General features: G+C 35.8%; 1 protein-coding gene across 1 annotated transcript; it reads right to left on the reverse strand.

Moving 5' to 3' along the window:
* Positions 1–1074: 1074 nt before the first annotated feature.
* On the reverse strand, positions 1075–18892 carry zgc:56235 (Voltage-dependent anion-selective channel protein 2-like). The gene is made up of 10 exons (XM_062434545.1): positions 18782–18892; positions 16970–17101; positions 14118–14188; positions 13059–13108; positions 9502–9654; positions 9365–9417; positions 7780–8001; positions 4982–5132; positions 4800–4857; positions 1075–2572 (listed from the first exon to the last, which is right to left on the reverse strand). Exons 3-10 carry the CDS (start codon positions 14182–14184, stop codon positions 2481–2483), a joined length of 846 nt encoding a protein of 281 aa, XP_062290529.1. The 5' UTR covers positions 14185–14188; positions 16970–17101; positions 18782–18892; the 3' UTR covers positions 1075–2480.
* Between the last annotated feature and the right edge of the window lie 7 nt (positions 18893–18899).

The raw sequence follows: 18899 nt of genomic DNA on the forward strand, positions 1-18899 counted from the left end.
ATGATACTTGACCTTATGACACATTATACAATTATTTACAATGTGTTATATTTATTGTTATAAAGCATATTGAATGTTTATAAGTGCTTAAAACTAGAATTATACAGTGCTATAAGCAGATTTTAATGCATTATAAGCATAATGTTTATGATGTATTTTATAGACATGGGTTTCATAGAAAATGCAACCAGTTGTTTTTTTTCTTCAATTCAAACTGTGGATAAAGTAAATTATCTTTATATTTAGATTAAACTGAAGTAAATTAGAAAAATATGTTATGTGATTATTAAGTGAACTGACTCTTTAAATCTTCTGATGAAACGCATATTTCACTATAAATATTTTCAGGCAGCTCAACCAGACATGAATGCTGATTGTAAAGAAACCAGTGAAGGATGCTTATTACTGCTCATTTTTAGAGATAAAACACAAACATTCATCCTTAATTTAAAGTGAGGAAGCTCATAAATGTAAAATGCATCTAACAATCATTTTAGGATATATAAGACTTGTCTTTTTTTTTTTTTTGGACAGAAATGTGATGCGAACATCGAAACAGGTTATATCTTCTTTGTTTGTTAATACGTGGTTCCTCACTAGTTTATTTATTAAAATATATGTTCCTATATATATATATATATATATATATATATATATATATATATATATATATACATGGACTATATGTTCACTTTCAGACACAATTTTAAAGTAAAAGCAGACTTGTATTAGCATTAAGAGTAATTTGTTGTTTTTTTAATCAGTCATCATTGTGTTATTGTTCTGTGTTCAGGTATCTTTACTAATGTTAATGTGCGGTGAGTGCCTTGAAATTAAAGACGCCTTTTAAACCTTCACATTTTGGTCTCTGGTTAGTATTTCCCAAAATGTTAAAAACTGTTACTTTAACTCAAGGTCCACTTACTGGCTTACTTTTCCAAGGCTTTCAACTTTATCCATTTTTTTTCTCCCCAGCAAATTTTGTGTGTGTGACAAATTTAATCTGCTGAGGAAGATCTTGATAAAAAAAATTAAGTGTTTCTACTTTCACACAAAGAAATACAAACTTTAAAACATGTTTTTTTTTTTACTTTATTATTAGAATTCCCTTAGTTGACATTGGAAAAAAAATGAGGTACTGTGTCTAAAATGACAAAGAAATGAGTTTTAAAATCATGACAACATAATTAGATGGAAATACATATTTTAAATGTATAAACCAAAGAAAAAAAAAGACAGGAGGAGAGACAGGATAAAGACGTAAGACAGTTGGGACTTTACACCCTTCTCACATTTATCCTATTAAGCATTTTGTTTTTCTTTGACTGGAATCATTGAGAGAACAATAAACTGTACAGATCTGAGGAGTGTAGATAGAGAAAGAAATCAAGAGAAAGAAAGAGAAAGAGAGAGAGAGAGAGAGAGAGAGAGAGCGCTGACAGTAACGAGTGCAGTCCCAAGAGCAACATGAGGAAACAGCTGGCTGTCGAAGTTAACACGCCCGGTGCCACTGAACCGCTAAAGATACCTACGAGACCGTCTATGCAAAAACAACCAAAGAAGAAGAAATAAGAGAAAAAAAATAAAAAAAAATCCTCAAATGATGACGTCCTCGTTCTTTGTGACCGCTGCTCTAAAGACAAGACAGATGAAAACAATATTGTAGAAATGTAAGGAATAATATAAGCTACCTAACTACCTAACTAATTAATATAAAGCTACCGGAAGATTCCACTACATTGATTTCACCTACCGATTTAAAAATGAGAAGTCACAAAAAAAAGGATTAAAAGATCATTTGGGGAGCATCTCATTGCTCCTGTAAATCGATTAAATAATGTCCAAAAAACACTCCTCATTAAAATGTGTTGTAACAAAAAAAACATGTACATGGATTTAAAAGTGGACAACAAAACTGAGCAAATCAAACAAAACAAAACACTCTGCACCTTTTTTTTCTTCCTGTTAACCAAGCAAATAAGCTTCTTCTTTTATTGTTTTAAGCTCTGCATCCCACATTCTTTTATATGCGTTTAGGAACAGCTGGAAAAAAAACTGAAACTTTATGTAAAAATGAGCTACACACGTACACCGATAGCTACGTCATCAACAATCGATCTACCTAACAAGGGGAAATAAATAGTTTCTGCTTCAATAACCAGAAAAAAACCCGGTAACAAACCACATTATGCACCGTCAGTTTCAACCTCACAGCTCCTTTCTTGATGGGGTGGTAAGGGGGGGGGGGTTAAAGAAGCTCGGACTCGACTATTACTGTCAAAAATGCTTGATAAGTGTGTGAACTGAGAGAAGGGAGGAGGAGGAGGAGAGGAGGTGCTACATGATGATGGTGGTGAATAGGGACAGAGGAGTGTGTGTGTGTGTGTGTGTGTGTGTGTGTGTGTGTGTGTGTGTGTGTGTGAGGGGCTTTTTCTTCTTTTTCATTGGAAGGGGTCCCGACTCGAGGTTGTTCTCTCTCTTTATGCTTCCAGCTCGAAGCCCATCCCCACTTTGTGTCCACCGGCGTTGAAGTTCTTCCCGTCGATCAGAGCAGAGAGGGTAACCTTCACACCTGCAAAAAAACCCACAAAGAAGAAGTAATTAACTCTCACTTTCTGTTGTAGTACAGAGGTTTTAAAGTTTTTAAAAAGTGGGAGGTGGGCCTGGTTTTTCTGGATGCGAAGAAATATTACATTACTTATTTTTAAAAAAAGGAGATGGTACTTCTGTGTTCTCCTCATTGCACCTGAGGTTAATTCATTTACACTTCCTTCATTTCCACCACTGAGGTGCCTCAGAGCGACGGCCTTTAACCACTCCAGCAGATTAGTCTGACTATTAATATACATGTATAAAAAGTATAATACATACAGTTTCAGACTTAATAATAATATAATATAATAAAGAATAATCCTCATGTTTTATTAAACATTTCACAGCTTACTGAAGTCTCACCTCTTTATAAATCTTGACCTATTTTCATTTGATAAAGTCTAATTTCTTGTGGCTTATTCTATCGCAGAAATATGGCGTGTGTGTGTTCTCTGTGTGTGTGTATATGTGTGTGTGTGTGTGTGCCTCTCCATTATGGTTAATGTGGTGTTTTGCAGCAGCTCCGTGCAGAGTGGAGCGACGATGCAATCATTGACCTCTGACCCCAGGCTGTGGTAACGTTTGTGGGTGAAGCTAAATTCTAAAAAATGAAGCTACTGAAATATCAGGAGGAAGTAGCAGCTACCAAGTTGGCGACAAAAACACTGTTTGAGTTCTTTATCTGTAGAGATTAACTGCTATAAGAGCAGTGCTGCAGCTTTTAGGTTAAAAAGTTGAGCTTCCGAGCATTAAATAACTGCACAGAAACCACAGGACATACAGCACAACTCGCTTGTTTTCCACTATAGATATATATATACATAAAATAAGCAGAATTAAATCAGATATTAACACAAAAAACCCCAAAATATACAATTTCATTGCTTTTTTGTTTGTTTGTTTGTATGTTTTTGTGTCTTTTGTCTTTTCTTAAACATTTCATCTTATTCTTGAAGATACTTGTTTATGTTCGCGGCATCTATTCTTCAGTAGAAGCTGCGATGAAGCTTTTTTAAAGAGATAAATTAAGCAGCTTTAAATCAGATGAAATATACAGTTTAATTTGGCTTTTACCCAAAGTGACGTACATCTGATGGATAATGCAACACAAGCAGGGATGCATGGAAGAAGTTTTTTGTTTGTTTTTCTTCTGTCACTTCTTCTTATACTTAAAGATACTTGTTTATGTTAACGGCATCGATTCCTCAGAAGAAACTGTTATGAAACTCTTTTTAAAGAGATAAAATAAGCAGAATTATATCAGATATTATAAAAAACCAAAAATGAGCTGTCCCAAACCAACATCTGGAGTCGTATCATCTCTTAGATCTTCATCCTCTCGAACGTTTGACGCCAAGCCAGGCAGCGTTCTTCAGATCGTCTGTTACAGATTATAAACATCTCACACAGAGAGAGACCGGCCTCCACAGCTGCCTTTTTCCCAAGAACAGATAACACGACGATTACACGAGTACCTTTAAGAATCTAATCTAAATCTTGTTATTAGAGACCCATAAAAACAAACAAACGACTTCTTCTCTGCGTTACTGCTTATGTTGCATTAACTCTCAGATGTACGTTGCTTAGGATAAAATCATCTGCTAAATGAAATGACTGTAAAGTTTGATTTATCCTCAACTTTTGAAAAATGTACATCGGTCTGCAACAGCACTCCTAAACAAAATCAATCTTTTTGTGTTGCATAACTTAAGTTTGTTTATTATTGAAGATGATTTATGGCTGTAAACATGTTGCTGATGATGCATTTACAAAATTAAACTGAATTTAAAAAAAGCAGGTGTTTTTTGTAATAATATCTGATTTAAAAGCTGCTTATTTTATCTATTTAAAAAAAAAAAAAGCTTCATAACAGATAGAATAGATGGCAGTAACATGAACGAGTATCTTCAAGAAGAAGAAATGTTTAAGAATAAACTTCTTCTCTGCAGCCCTGCTCATGTTGCATCAACTCTCAGATGTACGTTGTTTCTGCTAAATTGAATTACTGTAAAGTTTGATTTATCCCCAACTTTTGAAAAACGTGCATCCGTCTGCAACAGCCCACCTCAAAAGAATCAATTTTGATGTATTGTTCATATTCTGTGAAACACAGTTTATCTTTTTGTGTTGCACTACTTTAAAGTTGTATTATTACTGAAGATGATTTGTGGCTGATGATGCATTAGACTACACAGACTGGAGCCTACCTGGCCGGAGGCTCTGGGTGTATCCAACTCCGATCAGACTGGCGTTATTCACTTTGGCCTGCAGAGATGAAACAAGACATTACATGAAGCTAAAAAATACAAACCCAAAATAAACAAAACAGCAGAATCATTCATGAGATATTTTCTTGAGAGAGCTGTAATTCAATGTTTCCTTCACTCACAGACAGAGAGGTGTCTTTATCCAGCTTGTATTTGGCTGCGATGCCGAAGCGAGTGTTGTTGCTGCCGGCGGTCCAAGCCAGAGTGACCGCTGTCTCCAGCTCATCGTTCACCTTCTGGTAGATGGAGCCGCCGAACTCGGTCCCGTCGTTACTGAGAAAGAGAGAGAGAGATGCTGAGTCAGAAACATTCATGCACACAAATCCTGGCAGTAAGGACAGATGGAAGGAAGGAAGGAAAGATGGAAGGAAGGATGAAAGAAAAGTGAGAGGGAAGGATGAAAGGAAGGAGGGAACGACAAGAAGACAGGAAGGAAATAAAGGGAGGAAGGAAAGATGGAAGTAAGGAGGGAGGGAAGAAAGGGAGGAAGGACGGACGGAATGAAGGAAGGAAGAAAGGGAAGAAGGACAGACAGAAGGACAGAACGAAGGAAAGATGGAAGGAAGGAGGGAGGGAAGAAAGGGAGGAAGGACGGACAGAATGAAGGAAGGAAGAAAGGGAAGAAGGAAAGATGGAAGGAAGAAAGGCATTAAGGACAGATGGAAGGAAGGGAGGAAGGAAAGATGGAAGGAAGGAGGGAGGGAAGAAAGGGAGGAAGGACGGACAGAATGAAGGAAGGAAGAAAGGCATTAAGGACAGATGGAAGGAAAGATGGAAGGAAGGAAGGGAGGAAGGAAAGATGGAAGGGAGGAAGGAAAGATGGAAGGAAGGAAGGAAGGAAGGAAGGGAGGAAGGAAAGATGGAAGGAAGGATGAAAGAAAAGTGCATCTGTCCAATTTCTCTGCAGGATTATAGTGTTATAATAAATCCTGCCTGCTTTACCAAACTGTTACATAAAACCTTTGCACCGCCTGCAGGTTTTTTGTTTTCCACTTATGCGAACACGTTAATTAAACGAGTGGAGCCTGGAGTGAAAACCTGCAGCCACATGTCGTTTCCCTCCTTTTATATGAAGGTGTTTGGACATTCTTGCTGTAAACAGAGTCGCTATCACACAAGCCATGTCCGAAATATTTACTGACTTAATGGAGTTTGCAAACAGAAGTACACAAACACACACTTAATTTGACAAATATACCCCTTTAAAAATTTAAAATAATTATATATAAATACACATATGACAATGTAAGAAGGAGTTGAAATACACAGAGATTAATGATACTGAAAGAAAGCAGGAAAAACAACATTTCTGCAAAACAAAATGTTTTTACAGACGTATTTCCTACATTTCCTCTCTTTGTCTGTTGTGAGTTGCTGCCAAATGTTAAGAGTTTATCTACACAACTAGTGGATAAGCATTAATAGTGAAAGAGTGTAAGAAGTAGATGTTGCTTTGTTTTTAAACCCTGAGATATTAAAAGCTAAAAACAGGACATCTGGTTTTATATAAAGAGGAACACTTCACAGATTTAGTCTCACATCAACACTTCCATAAAAGTTGACGACTAACAAGAGACAGATTTTTAAAAAACGTATTCTTACAAGAGAAGATGAGAAACTTTTAGTCTCTAGAATTGCTCCAACAAAATGCTGAACTGTACAATTCCCAGGATGTAACTACATGAACTATTTTTTGTAATATATTTTGACATTTCTTGAGACCCTCCCTGCCTGATAAACACCTCCAAGTCTTTCCAACATTTAAACACGTGTAAAAAATTTATCTTAAATCCCATCAGGGTTATTTTCTCAGACTTTTTAAGCTTCACCAGAGACACAGGAGACTTTTAAAATCTATGACATCACTCTAACAGATCAATCTTCACACGTATGAAACGACCAGCTGGATCTGAGTGTGTGTCCCTATCATGCTTTCTATACAAGATTATACTTATTGAGAGTCTATATAAGCTATATATTAAACTATATTTTCTTTTAATGTGGGTGTTTTTGTATGCATGTATGTATGTATATATGAGTGCATGTGTATCACCAAAAGTAAGACTGAATGCTCCTGAAAATGTCAAATGGTGTAACCACAAAAGAATGATACATATTAAATATTTTATCCACCTACAGTGTATTTAAGTGTATTTATACAAATAATTACTTCATTTTAAAAAGCATCAAATAAAAAGAAACATTTTGCAGTATTTCTACATTTAAATTTTAAAGCATTTTGTCAATATTGAGCAGGACATATCCTAAAAAATAATTTTCTAAATAATTTGTGACAAATTATGTAAAAGTTGTCAAAAAACAGTGTTTTTACAAAAGTGGATTATATTTATTCCACATTTTAGTTCACATTTATTTTCCTGTATATAATCAGAATTTTATGAAAAAATGCTGGTTACACCAATTGACACTGGGTTGCATCACATCATTGACCCATACATTATTTTATTTCTATTTTTTTTAAATTTAATTTAATTTATTTATTTTTCTTTCAGCCTTGTGATGGGCGGAGTTGTATCGCTGTTAATTGTTCTGTAACCTGAAAAAAGGCCATAAATAAAGTGCTTAAAAAAATATATAAATAAATAAATGCCTTGTGCCATTAATGGGGAATTAAAATGACCAGTTATGTCAATGCACTGTAATGGTTATTTGAGAAAGGTTTGGATATCATGATGTATAATCCTAAGCAGGAGCAAAGGAAAGTACCTTTAAGCTCACACAGGTATATAAAAGGATGAGTTTCCCTTTAGCCAGTCAGTGTCTGATCCATGGAGCAGCTCTCACTTTGCTTGTACAATAAAGTCTCAATTTCTTTCTGACTATTGAATTTCTTTTGTCTTAATTGAAAAAACATGTTGAGAATAACTCAAAACCAGCAACAATCCCCTGCAGTACTCACACATTGGTGTGCAGCTGGAAGTCTCCGGCCCTGTATCCCAGAGCGAAGTTGTTCTGGGCCAGTTTGGACTTGGCCGTGTCGAAGGCCATCTGGTAGCCGGCCAGCCAGCCCTCGTAGCCAAGCACGGCCGTGGCGTGGATGATGGGACCCTCGAAGTCGACGTCGCAGCCCAGGTTGACGTAGTCGCGCTTGTAGCCCGACTTCAGCTTGCCACTCTTCTTACTAAAAAAACAAACAAAAAACAACAAATGCATGAAGTTAAAAGTTAGTTTATATATGATATTCTATTAAAAAGGATGAGTAAATATGTTTTATTTGTCTTATTATCAATAAATCTCATGAAAAGACCAAGCCTGATATATATTTGTGTTTTTTTAAACCTGCATGCAATTACTGTTTTGTCCACTTGAGGGCAGCAGAAACAAGACACATCATCACCTCTTAAAAAGTTGATATGTTGGACTTGATAGTTGTTTATTTCCACATCAAGCAGTTAATGATCATTCATTTCATTCACCTGCTGAACGTAAGTCCAATATTCACTCTCTTTTAGCTCTGTTTTATACTCTCTACCAACTCCTGAGGGAAATATCTAAATGCTCCACTATGTTCACCAGCTAGTCTACAGATAACTGTGTCTGTTAGCAGGTAGTGTACAGTGGCTTTTTATTTTTTTACAGCTTTCTCTCTGAAAATGACGCTATGAGAGCACTGAGTGTGAACTGAAACAGTAAAGTTGCAGGCAAACAGCTAAACAATGAGCTGAAACTCACTATAAAGCTCCGTAAACCCGAGAGGAGCTGCAGAGTCATATATATTCATATATATTCATTGTAGCTGCACTAATTATTAAAAATCAACAAGTGAATCTATTTCTACAGAGTGAATAATGAGAATTGTAATTAATATCAATTATAGCTGCAATAAATCTTCAGACAGAACTAAGGGGCTTCTTACTGGGAGTAGGAAAGATGTGCATTTAGAGATGGACGAACACATTGATTTTAGTCTTGTCATGTTGTTTGTTTGTTTATAATAACAATAATAATAACAACTTTATTTGTATAGTACCTTTCATACAATAAATGTATATTTGTATAAAATGTTTTTAAAAAAACAAAAAGCTATGTAACATAAGATAGAAAATAAACATCATTCAAATCAACAGTCATAATTTTAAAATAGTATAAAACAGAATAAATAGAAAATATAAAGTCAAGTAAAATACAACATTTTAAAAGACTTCTGAATCACCAGTTTTCTTCTTGTTAAAAATAAGGTCAGATCAGATCAGTAAAAATAATAATTAAACATGTGGAGGAAGGTTAAAGATAGATTAGTCTAATTTCAAATGTGGTGACTCAAAAAAAAAGAAGAAATAGGAAGGTGAAATCTATTCGTCTAACTCCTCGGGCCATTCAGAAAACTGTGAAAATAGCAGCTAATTATTAACACACACACACACACACACACAAACACCTATGGTTTAGTTTTTACCCACAGTTTATACTCCTTACGAAACGTTTCATGCAATCCATCAAGACACGATATCTATCTATCTAATTCATATATAAAATAAACTCACCCTGTGTTTGGTACAAAAGACGTGTCCAAGGCAACCTTCAATCCTTGAGCCAGCTGTGGATAAAGCAGCACTTTGTGTCAACACACTTGTACAATATACATTTCATCAATGGTTTGGACATTTTTCTGTGACTGTACCTGGTCCTCCACAGTAACTTCAGTCGCCAGCGTGTTATCTGTGTTCCACTTCTGGTTGAAGCTCAGGCCGAGCTCCTTCATCTTGTATTTGGTCTCCAGGCTCCCGGCAGCCTTTCCTGTGTCTGTGTTACTGGAGCCAGATGTGTTGAACTCCTGATGTGATTTAAGCAGGAGGAGACAAGAGAGAACGAAGCATTAGTTTTTGATTGCTTGTTTGCTTAAAAAATGTTCCAAAGAGTATCGAAAACCAAAAAAGGGGGTTAAATTAGAGAGAGAAAGAGAGGGAAAGAGTCATTCTAACATCAACTGAGCAAAAAAATTTAATTTCCTGTAAGCTATAAAGAAATACAAAAAATAAAACATGCTAAACATTTAAAAAGGACAAGTTAGTCATATCCTCATATGTACACTGAAACGGATATAGTTGGCTGCAATCATTCCTCCTGTTCATACTCTTAAATAATCGCTTCCTAAAGCTAAAAAAAAAAAAGCTAAAAATGTAATATAAATGAAGGTGAGACAAACTCCTTTTGTCTTTGATCTGTGCAAAAATAATCTTAAATAAAAAGAAAAGTTAACAGATTAATAAAAAACTATTAATGATCAGTATGAAGCAAGCTGCAGCTATCATATATGAAGACTGTAGTACCACCGACGGCCACTAGATGCTCCCACTGAGTCCCATTCAAAAAGGCCTCAAACTACTGAGTCAATCATTATTTTTACGAGTCATTCTGGGCTTATAAGTAGCTTTGACGATAGCTGTGATTGACAGTTGGCTCTGGACTATAGTCGCATATTTAATTAAATTTAATCTGGTTCATCATGTAAATCAGGAAGCATTACATTTCTTTCTTTTGTGGTTACACCATTTGAAATTTTCAGGAGCATTCAGTCTTACTTTTGGTAAAAAAAAAAATGGTGCAAATGTCATTTCAAATTATATAAAACCAACAAAAATACAGAATGTACATTTTAACAAACCTAATGCTGCTTTTAAAACTATTTTTTAACATATTTTTGATTTGCTTATCTTGCCAACCTTTATTTGTTACTGACCCATGAACAGGAAGAATGATCACAGCAAACACAACCTGTTTAACCCTCCTGTTGTCCTCGAGTCAAGGAAGGAAGGAAGGATGGAAGAGAGGAAGGAAGGAAAGGAGGGATGAAGGAAAGGAGGGAGGAAGAAGGGAGGAAGGAAAGGAGGGAAGCAAGGAAAGGAGGGAAGGAAGGAAGGAAAGGAGGGACGAAGGAGGGAGTAAAGGAGGGAGGAAGGAAAGAAGGACAGAGGAAAGAAGGAAGGTAATGGGGAGGAAAGAAAGAGAGAAGGAGGGAGGAAGAAGGGAAGGAATTAGAGGAGGGAAGGAAGGAAGGAAAGGAGGGAGGAAAGGAGGGAGGAAGGAGGGAAGGAGGGAGGAAGGAAGGAAGAAGGAAGGAAAGGAGGGAGGATGGAAAGAGAGTGAAGGAAGGGAGGAAGGAAAGAAGAAACAGTCAAAACAGACGGGCTGAATTTGACCCGGGAGGACGACAGGAAGATTAAAAACTATATAAAACCACAGAAAGACAGTTTAATGGAGAGCAGGATGTACAGTATGAGGGTTAATGTGTATTCAACATATATAAACAGTATCGAGACAGAAAGTTAGAGCTGATTATGACAGGAAAGAAAGTCACACATCGATTTTCATGCTTTATAAATGATTATCACAAAGACAATAAAACATCAAGACCATGATAACAATAAAAAATGATGTTAAACTGAACAATGGTCGTTATATGAATGAACAGAACAGGGACAGAAACTCATGATGAATGAACTCGGGGCTCTGATACACCGATCTTACCATCTAACATTAGAGCAGTGAGCAGTCCAGAGCAGCAGCGTGGAGACAGAGCAGGGGTTAGGAGAGTGCAGACAGAGAGACACACACAGGCCGCAAACACTTAAAAAAAAAAACCCAAACAGGCCTGTTGTGTTTCTCTAGAACAGAGCAGAAAGGTTAAAGCCAAGCAGCATCGCTCGCCTGTAAACCTTCCAGTTCAGGGTTACAGCAGGAAATCAGTTATTGAAACTTAAAAGGATGAGTTTATAAGTTTTCAGTGTGTCTTTAAACCAGCAGTCAGGTTTTTCCTTTGCTGTAATCATTCCTCCTTTTAATACTGACTATAAAAAGATCTCCTTCAAATGTTGCTTTTCAGTGTAAAATGATGCATTTAAAAGTAGATGATAGTAGTCTGAGTTAATCATATCAAGTGATATCTGACACATTTACTGTCTTTTTAGCATCAAATTCCCTCTTAAGGGGCGTTCAGACCAAAAGCGTCTAAAAAAAACGCGAAAAAATCGCTTCTATCGTGCCACTTAATTATAAATATAAATTTTTGGATCATTGGTTCATTCGCGCTTGTGACATCAGGAGAAACTCGCCGCTGATTGGATGTCGCTTCAGACGCTTGATTGATTCATTCATTCGCTTCAGACGCTTGATTCATTCATTCATTCGCTTCAGACGCTTCATTCGCACCGCCTGATATAAAATCGCTTGTTATCGCGCCATTTACATTCATTTTCTATGTAGACTTGCTGCTCAATTCGTGTCAGACGCTTTTGGTGTGAACGCAGCTTTAGTGTTTCCCTGTTGAGCTGTGGTGGAAGTATAGTAACAAAAAGACTTTGGTACTAAAAACACTTTAACGTTGAAACATAGAAGATGAATATCCTTGATCTTCCTTGTTCTTTCTTCTTCTTCCCTTCCTCATCTTTCTTTCTTTATCTTCGTCCTCCTTTTTCTTTCTTTGCTTCTTTCATTCTTTCTTTCCTCCTTCCTCCTTTTTCTTTCCTCCTTCCTCCCTTTTCTTTCTTTATCCTTCTTCTTTCTTATGCCTTTTCCCTCTTCTCTGTCTTTCTTCATCTTCGTCCTCCCTTTTCTTTCTTTCTTTCCTCCTTCCTTTTTCTTTCTTTCTTTCTTTCTTTCTTTCTTTCTTTCTTTCTTTCTTTCTTTCTTTCGCTTTTTCCCCTCTTCTCTTTCTTTCTTCATCCTCCCTTTTCTTTTTTTCTTTTGCTTTTTCCCACTTCTCTTTCTTTCTTCATCTTCGTCCTCCCTTTTCTTTCTTCTTTCTTTCTTCACCTTTTTCTTTCCTCCTTCCTCCTTTTTTCTTTCTTTCTTTCATTCCTCCTCCTTTTTCTTTCTTTGTTTTCTTTTCTTTCTTTTGGACGACTGAAGCTTCATATTAGCTTCAGATCAACTTTTAAACACATTAATTTTGCACAGAAGGAGGACTGTGAATTTAGTCCTCCTTCACTTCCATTGTAAGTGCATTATGAAAGCATCTTTTAATGGTCAGTATGAACAGGAGGAATGATTACAGCAAGAAAAAACATTTAATATTCGTTTGGGCTCTTGACAGTTGTTTTAAGACAGATTTGGAAAAAAGGGGGTGTTTTTGGAGCCTTGTGGGGGTTGGGATTAAAGTTTTCTAAGTGATGGCAGGATAAGGTGAAGGCAGGAGGGATGAACGGGGGACACAGCATTAACAAAAACAAGTTTCCTCACCACTCCACTTTGTGATTTGGTCTTGAGGTCCAGCTTCACAACACCAAAGCCTGAAAGGATTTAAACAAATAAACAGACTTGTATGTTAGCAGTATTGTGGTGCATGATGAATCAAATATAACAACATTTTAAACTACATTTTCATCATTTTTAATTCTTGTGGACATTCTTTTTAGTTCAGTCTAGAGCTGGGCGATATGGACAAAATCAAGTATCACGATATATTTGACCAAATACCTTGATATCGATATTGCAACAATAATGTAGAGATGACTCTTGATGCTTTCACAGAATATTTACACAATGAAATGTTTGATAAATAATCATCAGTAATGTGGATATAATGACAAAGTGGGTAAAAGGTAACAGTCCGTTAAGTTCAGAAAATTACATCATATTATAGTAATGCAGTCTTTAAAACCAGGAAATGAAAACTCTGATGACATATCACGATATTACGATATCCAAAATCTAAGAAGATATCTAATCTCATATCACGATATCGATATAATATCGATATATTGCCCAGCCCTATTTTATGTTGTCATGGCCTTAAAGAGGCAGAAAAAGCAAAGAAATTATTTTTTTAAACAGCATTTATTTTGTGTGACCTAAAAGTATCTGCAGTAAAATGTTCACTTCGTCTGTTTAAAAAAAAATATCTAACCTGGATTACGTCAAACGTATTCAATCACTATGTATATATACACACACATATGTAGATATTGTGTGGTAAAATTGTATATATACTTATATTAAATCCATATTATCCACCTCATGCTTAATCAGTAATAAGAAGCTTTCTGGGTGTCATTTCAAACCTCACACATATACTTTTAAAGCTTCCACACTTCACTTTATCTTTGGTGTTCTGCAGGTTTTGCAATCTGCTGCCACCCAAAAAAAAAAAAGATTAATATATCTTTAATCTAAATTTTTATCTGCAGAGTGGACAGAAGTCTTACACCACATTTGTACAGACTTTGTGTGTCTTTCAGGAATTTCTAATAGTTAATCATTTACTCTTTTTTTTTTTTTGGTTAAAAAATAAAAACTCACCATAGCCCTTGCTGAAGATATCCTTGGCAGCTTTGCCGAGGTCTGAGTATGAAGGAGGGACGGCCATTGTGCTGCAGGAGATAAAAGTCAGAAATGAGATCATTTGTGTATCAAAACTTAGTTTCTTCTTCTTTCTTCTCCCATTAATCATCTCACCACCCCTCACATTTATCTGCTGACCCTTTGGAGGGGCCCCACCCCTAGGTTGGGAACCACTGGACTAAACTAGCTAACTGTAGTAGTGTAAACTAGCTCCACCTCCAGCAGCTACAACAGTAACATGCTGCTCTAACACTGATGCTTCACTATTAATAATCTAATGATGTCATATATAATAATATATCAGTCAGAGGGACCAAACCACTACTTTTACTGTAATACTGCATACTACATCATTCATAATACTGCAGTACTTTTACTGCAATACTGCATACTACATCACTCATAATACTGCAGTACTTTTACTGTAATACTGCATACTACATCACTCATAATACTGCAGTACTTTTACTGTAATACTGCATACTACATCACTCATTATACTGCACTACTTTTACTGTAATACTGCATACTACATCGCTCATAATACTGCAGTACTTTTACTTTAATACTGCATACTACATCGCTCATAATACTGCAGTACTTTACTGTAATACTGCATACTACATCATTCATAATACTGCAGTACTTTTACTGTAATACTGCATACTACATCACTCATAATACTGCAGTACTTTTACTGTAATACTGCATACTACATCACTCATAATACTGCAGTACTTTTACTGTAATACTGCATACTACATCACTCATAATACTAAAGTACTTTTACTGTAATACTGCATACTACATCGCTCATAATACTGCAGTACTTTTACTGTAATACTGCATACTACGTCGCTCATAATACTGCAGTACTTTTACTGTAATACTGCATACTACGTCGCTCATAATACTGCAGTACTTTTACTGTAATACTGCATACTACATCGCTGATAATACTGCAGTACTTTTACTGTAATACTGCATACTACATCGCTCATAATACTGCAGTACTTTTACTGTAATACTGCATACTACATCGCTCATAATACTGCAGTACTTTTACTTTAATACTGCATACTACATCACTCATAATACTGCAGTACTTTTACTGTTTCATGCAGCACTTTTACTTGTAATGGAGTATTTTTACATTGCTGTATTGGTACTTTTATTTAAATAAAGTATCTGAGTATTTCCTCCATCACCCTGACCAGGTTTTCCTCTGAGCTCCAGCAGAAAGGAACAAGCTGTTCCTTTAAAGGCAGCTGGGAAACTAACAGCAACATCAGCTCTTGCATCTGGTTGAATCAAGAAGCTATTTGGACAACTTAAATAGTGGAAAGCTATTGATAAGTCTTAGTATAGTGGGTTTTTGATCTAGATCTAGTCTAATGTGTTTATGAAGGAGAAAAATTTAGTGAAACCATTTCCAAATAAAGATTTCACTAATCTGAAAGTGGGTTTAAACAATTTTAAGGCATTTTGCTATGATGTCTAATGCTTTTTCACACAGAACCAGCTGCTAAATATCATTATTTGTTTCCCCTTAACTTAATGACAATGAAGTCAGCTTCTGAGTCAGCATTAAGAGAAAATTTAGGGGAGAACTTAAGGGTGAAATATATAATGCTATTAAGCAGCTGATTTTCTGCTTTTGCATCACTTAAGATTGTGAAAAGAATGTTAAACATCGTTGCAAAAACCCCTTAACACTGTTTAAACCCACTTCCAGATTTGTGAATCATTTATTTTGCATAGTAGCAGTATGCAAACAGAAAAAAGGACGGTTCCACTGCTTCTTTTTCTCTCTTTTTTTAACCCATCCACATCACATTAAACTAGATCCAGATTATAAAAAACCCCACTATACTTACACTTATCAAATCTGGCTTTTAAAAATCACTGTGTATTAATGAGTCTCTGGAGTATCCTTGTTAATTTAGTCTAATATGCAAACATAGAGATAGATAGATAAATAGATAGAACAACCATGAATACCAAAAATGAAGCACAAAGAATAGAAACAATTCTAGTATGCACTAAATATAATTAAAAGATTCAAATAGTCATACATTATAACATATAGCTAATTAAGAGAATCCTATCACACAAGCACACAAATAGAACACCATACTATATACTTATAAATTGTGGTTTATATGTTAGTGTGAGTAAGATTTGATGAGTCTAAATGTAAAGTTAATGTGTTTTTTATCTGGATGCATTTTAAAAAAGCAGTAAAATCATCATTTTTTTAAGGTTAAAGTGAATTTAAACTATGTTAAGGGTTTTTTTGTGTGCTCATAAGTGAAAGTATCAGATGGTTTATATTAAGCTATGCATGTTTCCCCTTAACCCTGAATCTGAAGCTGACTTCATTGTCGTGTACTGCATCTTTTATTCAGGACAAAGGGACAACAGATGGGCCACAGAGACACAGAGACAGAGAGAAAGAGGGTTAGACTGATTATAATTAGCGTATGTCACTTTTTAGAGTAAAGTTAACCCTTCCTGCTTACAATAGAAACCTTTTTTACTGCAACTATAGTCACAAACCCTGTGCAGATAAAGCTGCTAAACCTGGCTGCACCATCACAAGGGGAAAAAACCTCTCATCCAAGGATTAAACTGTGCATTACAAGGCTGAACATCATTACATAACACAGGCACCCTTAGCTGCACGCATGCTAGGTTATCTTGCTAACCTTGGAGATTATACCTAGCTGCTGTTTGCATGATATTAAAACAAATACAATACAATAAAAGTGTTGCATTTGTGAGTAAGTAGTGGTATTAATGCGTCTTACCGGTGCTAATGTGTGCAAAGGGCGTCTGCAGAGCTTGTGGAGGGTCCCTGGTGTGATGCTGCAGGAGCGGATTGACAGCTAGCTTAGCTTCAGACAGGGCACAATGAAGGAGACATATGGCGCATGCGCAGACTGTGGGAAAACGAGAACAAAGAGTCGCGGCGAGCAAGAGATAAATCCTCCCTCCTTCTCCTTCCTCCTCCCGCCCAGAGAGAGAAAGCGAAGAGAAGCAGCAGCAAGAGAGAAATCCCCCCGATCAGAAACGAAGATGGTTTTATCTGAGTTTTATTCGCCAGTGTTATGAAAACTCTAAATAATTACTTACTAACTCAAAATAATGAAAACCTCTCAAAATAATGACTTACTAATTCAAAATAATGATGTACTATCTCAACAATAATGACTTATTGACTCAAAACAATAAGAAACTCTCAAGATAATGACTCAGTAAATCAAAAGCATGAAAAACGATCACAAAAATAATGACTAAATATCTCAAAATAGTGACTTAGTAACTCAAAATAATGATATACTATCTTTAAATAATGACTTGTCTCAAAATATTAAAAATCTAACTCAAAATAATGACTTAATAACTCAAAAATAGATATACTAGATATACTGGCTCAAAATAAAGATAAACTATCTCAAAATAAAGAAAAACTATCTAAAATGATGACTTAGTAACTCAAAATAATGACTTAGTAATTCAAAATAAAACATTAAGAGAATGGGTCGTGTTTTGTGTTGTATTTCTGTAGAACCAGACAAAAACAAACAAACAAAAGAAAAACCCACATTTTTTCTCTCCCATCACTGAGGCCCCTTCCTGCTTAAGGGCCCCTGGGAACTTGCCCAGATTGCCTGTATGGTAGATTTGGCCATGAGACCTACTCAAGCAAAGTTCAAGTACTTCAAAATTGTACTTAATTACAGTACTAAATGTAAAAACAACGGGCTGGAGCCCAACTTAACAAGGGAACCAGTTTTTTCTTACTGTAATGAATCCTCCTGTTCATACTGTCCATTAGAAGATCCCTTCAAAGTACAATGGAAGTGATGGAGGACTGAATCCACAGTCCTCCATCTGTGTAAAAAAAAAAAAAAGTATTCAAAAGTTTAATCTGAAGCTAATATGAAGCTTCAGTCGTCCAAATGAGTCAAATCTTCATCTTCTATGTTTCAACGTTAAAGTGTTTTTAGTGCCAAAGTCTTTTTGTTACTATACTTCCACCACAGCTCAACAGGGAAACACTAAGAGGGAATTTGATGCTTAAAAAGACCGTAAATGTGTCAGATATCGCTTGATATGACTAACTCAGACTGCTGAAGCTGAATAGAAGCTTCACATCTACTTTCTGTAGATGTTTTCCTCCATCACTTTCCATTAAAAGCACATTTAAACGAGATCTTTTAATAGTCAGTGTGAACAGGAGGAATGGGAATAGACACCTTACTGCTGTTTTTAAGCACACAGTTGAATAATTGTGAACTGGTCCTTTTATGCTTATTTATTACTCTTGTAAATCTAAATCTAAATAATTTAAATAATGTCATGATTATTTTACTACATATTTCTTACTATTATTGTTCTTATAAGGTTTTTTTTGTACTTATTATTTATTGTTCTTTATTCTTCTTTTTTTTTTTTGCTGATCTTATATTCTATTACTGTCCACTTGCTGCTGTGACAATGCAAACTTCCCCATTGTGCTGGGATTAATAAAGGAATCGTATCTTTTATTGAGGTGGAATGGAAACAGCGCCCTCTGCAGGCCTGTTTTCACATTGCAACAAAACACTCCAGTCCACCTTAAATGTTTATGACAATCATGGCGTTTTTCCGTGATGGGGTGGTGGAGGAGGTTGGTGTTTGGTGGAGTAGTGTGCTGGTGCTGCCCCGCCCTGAATGAACACTGACTCGACGCTA

The sequence above is a fragment of the Scomber scombrus genome, chromosome 15 (assembly GCF_963691925.1).
Source record: "Scomber scombrus chromosome 15, fScoSco1.1, whole genome shotgun sequence".
Classification (NCBI taxonomy): Eukaryota; Metazoa; Chordata; class Actinopteri; order Scombriformes; family Scombridae; genus Scomber; species Scomber scombrus.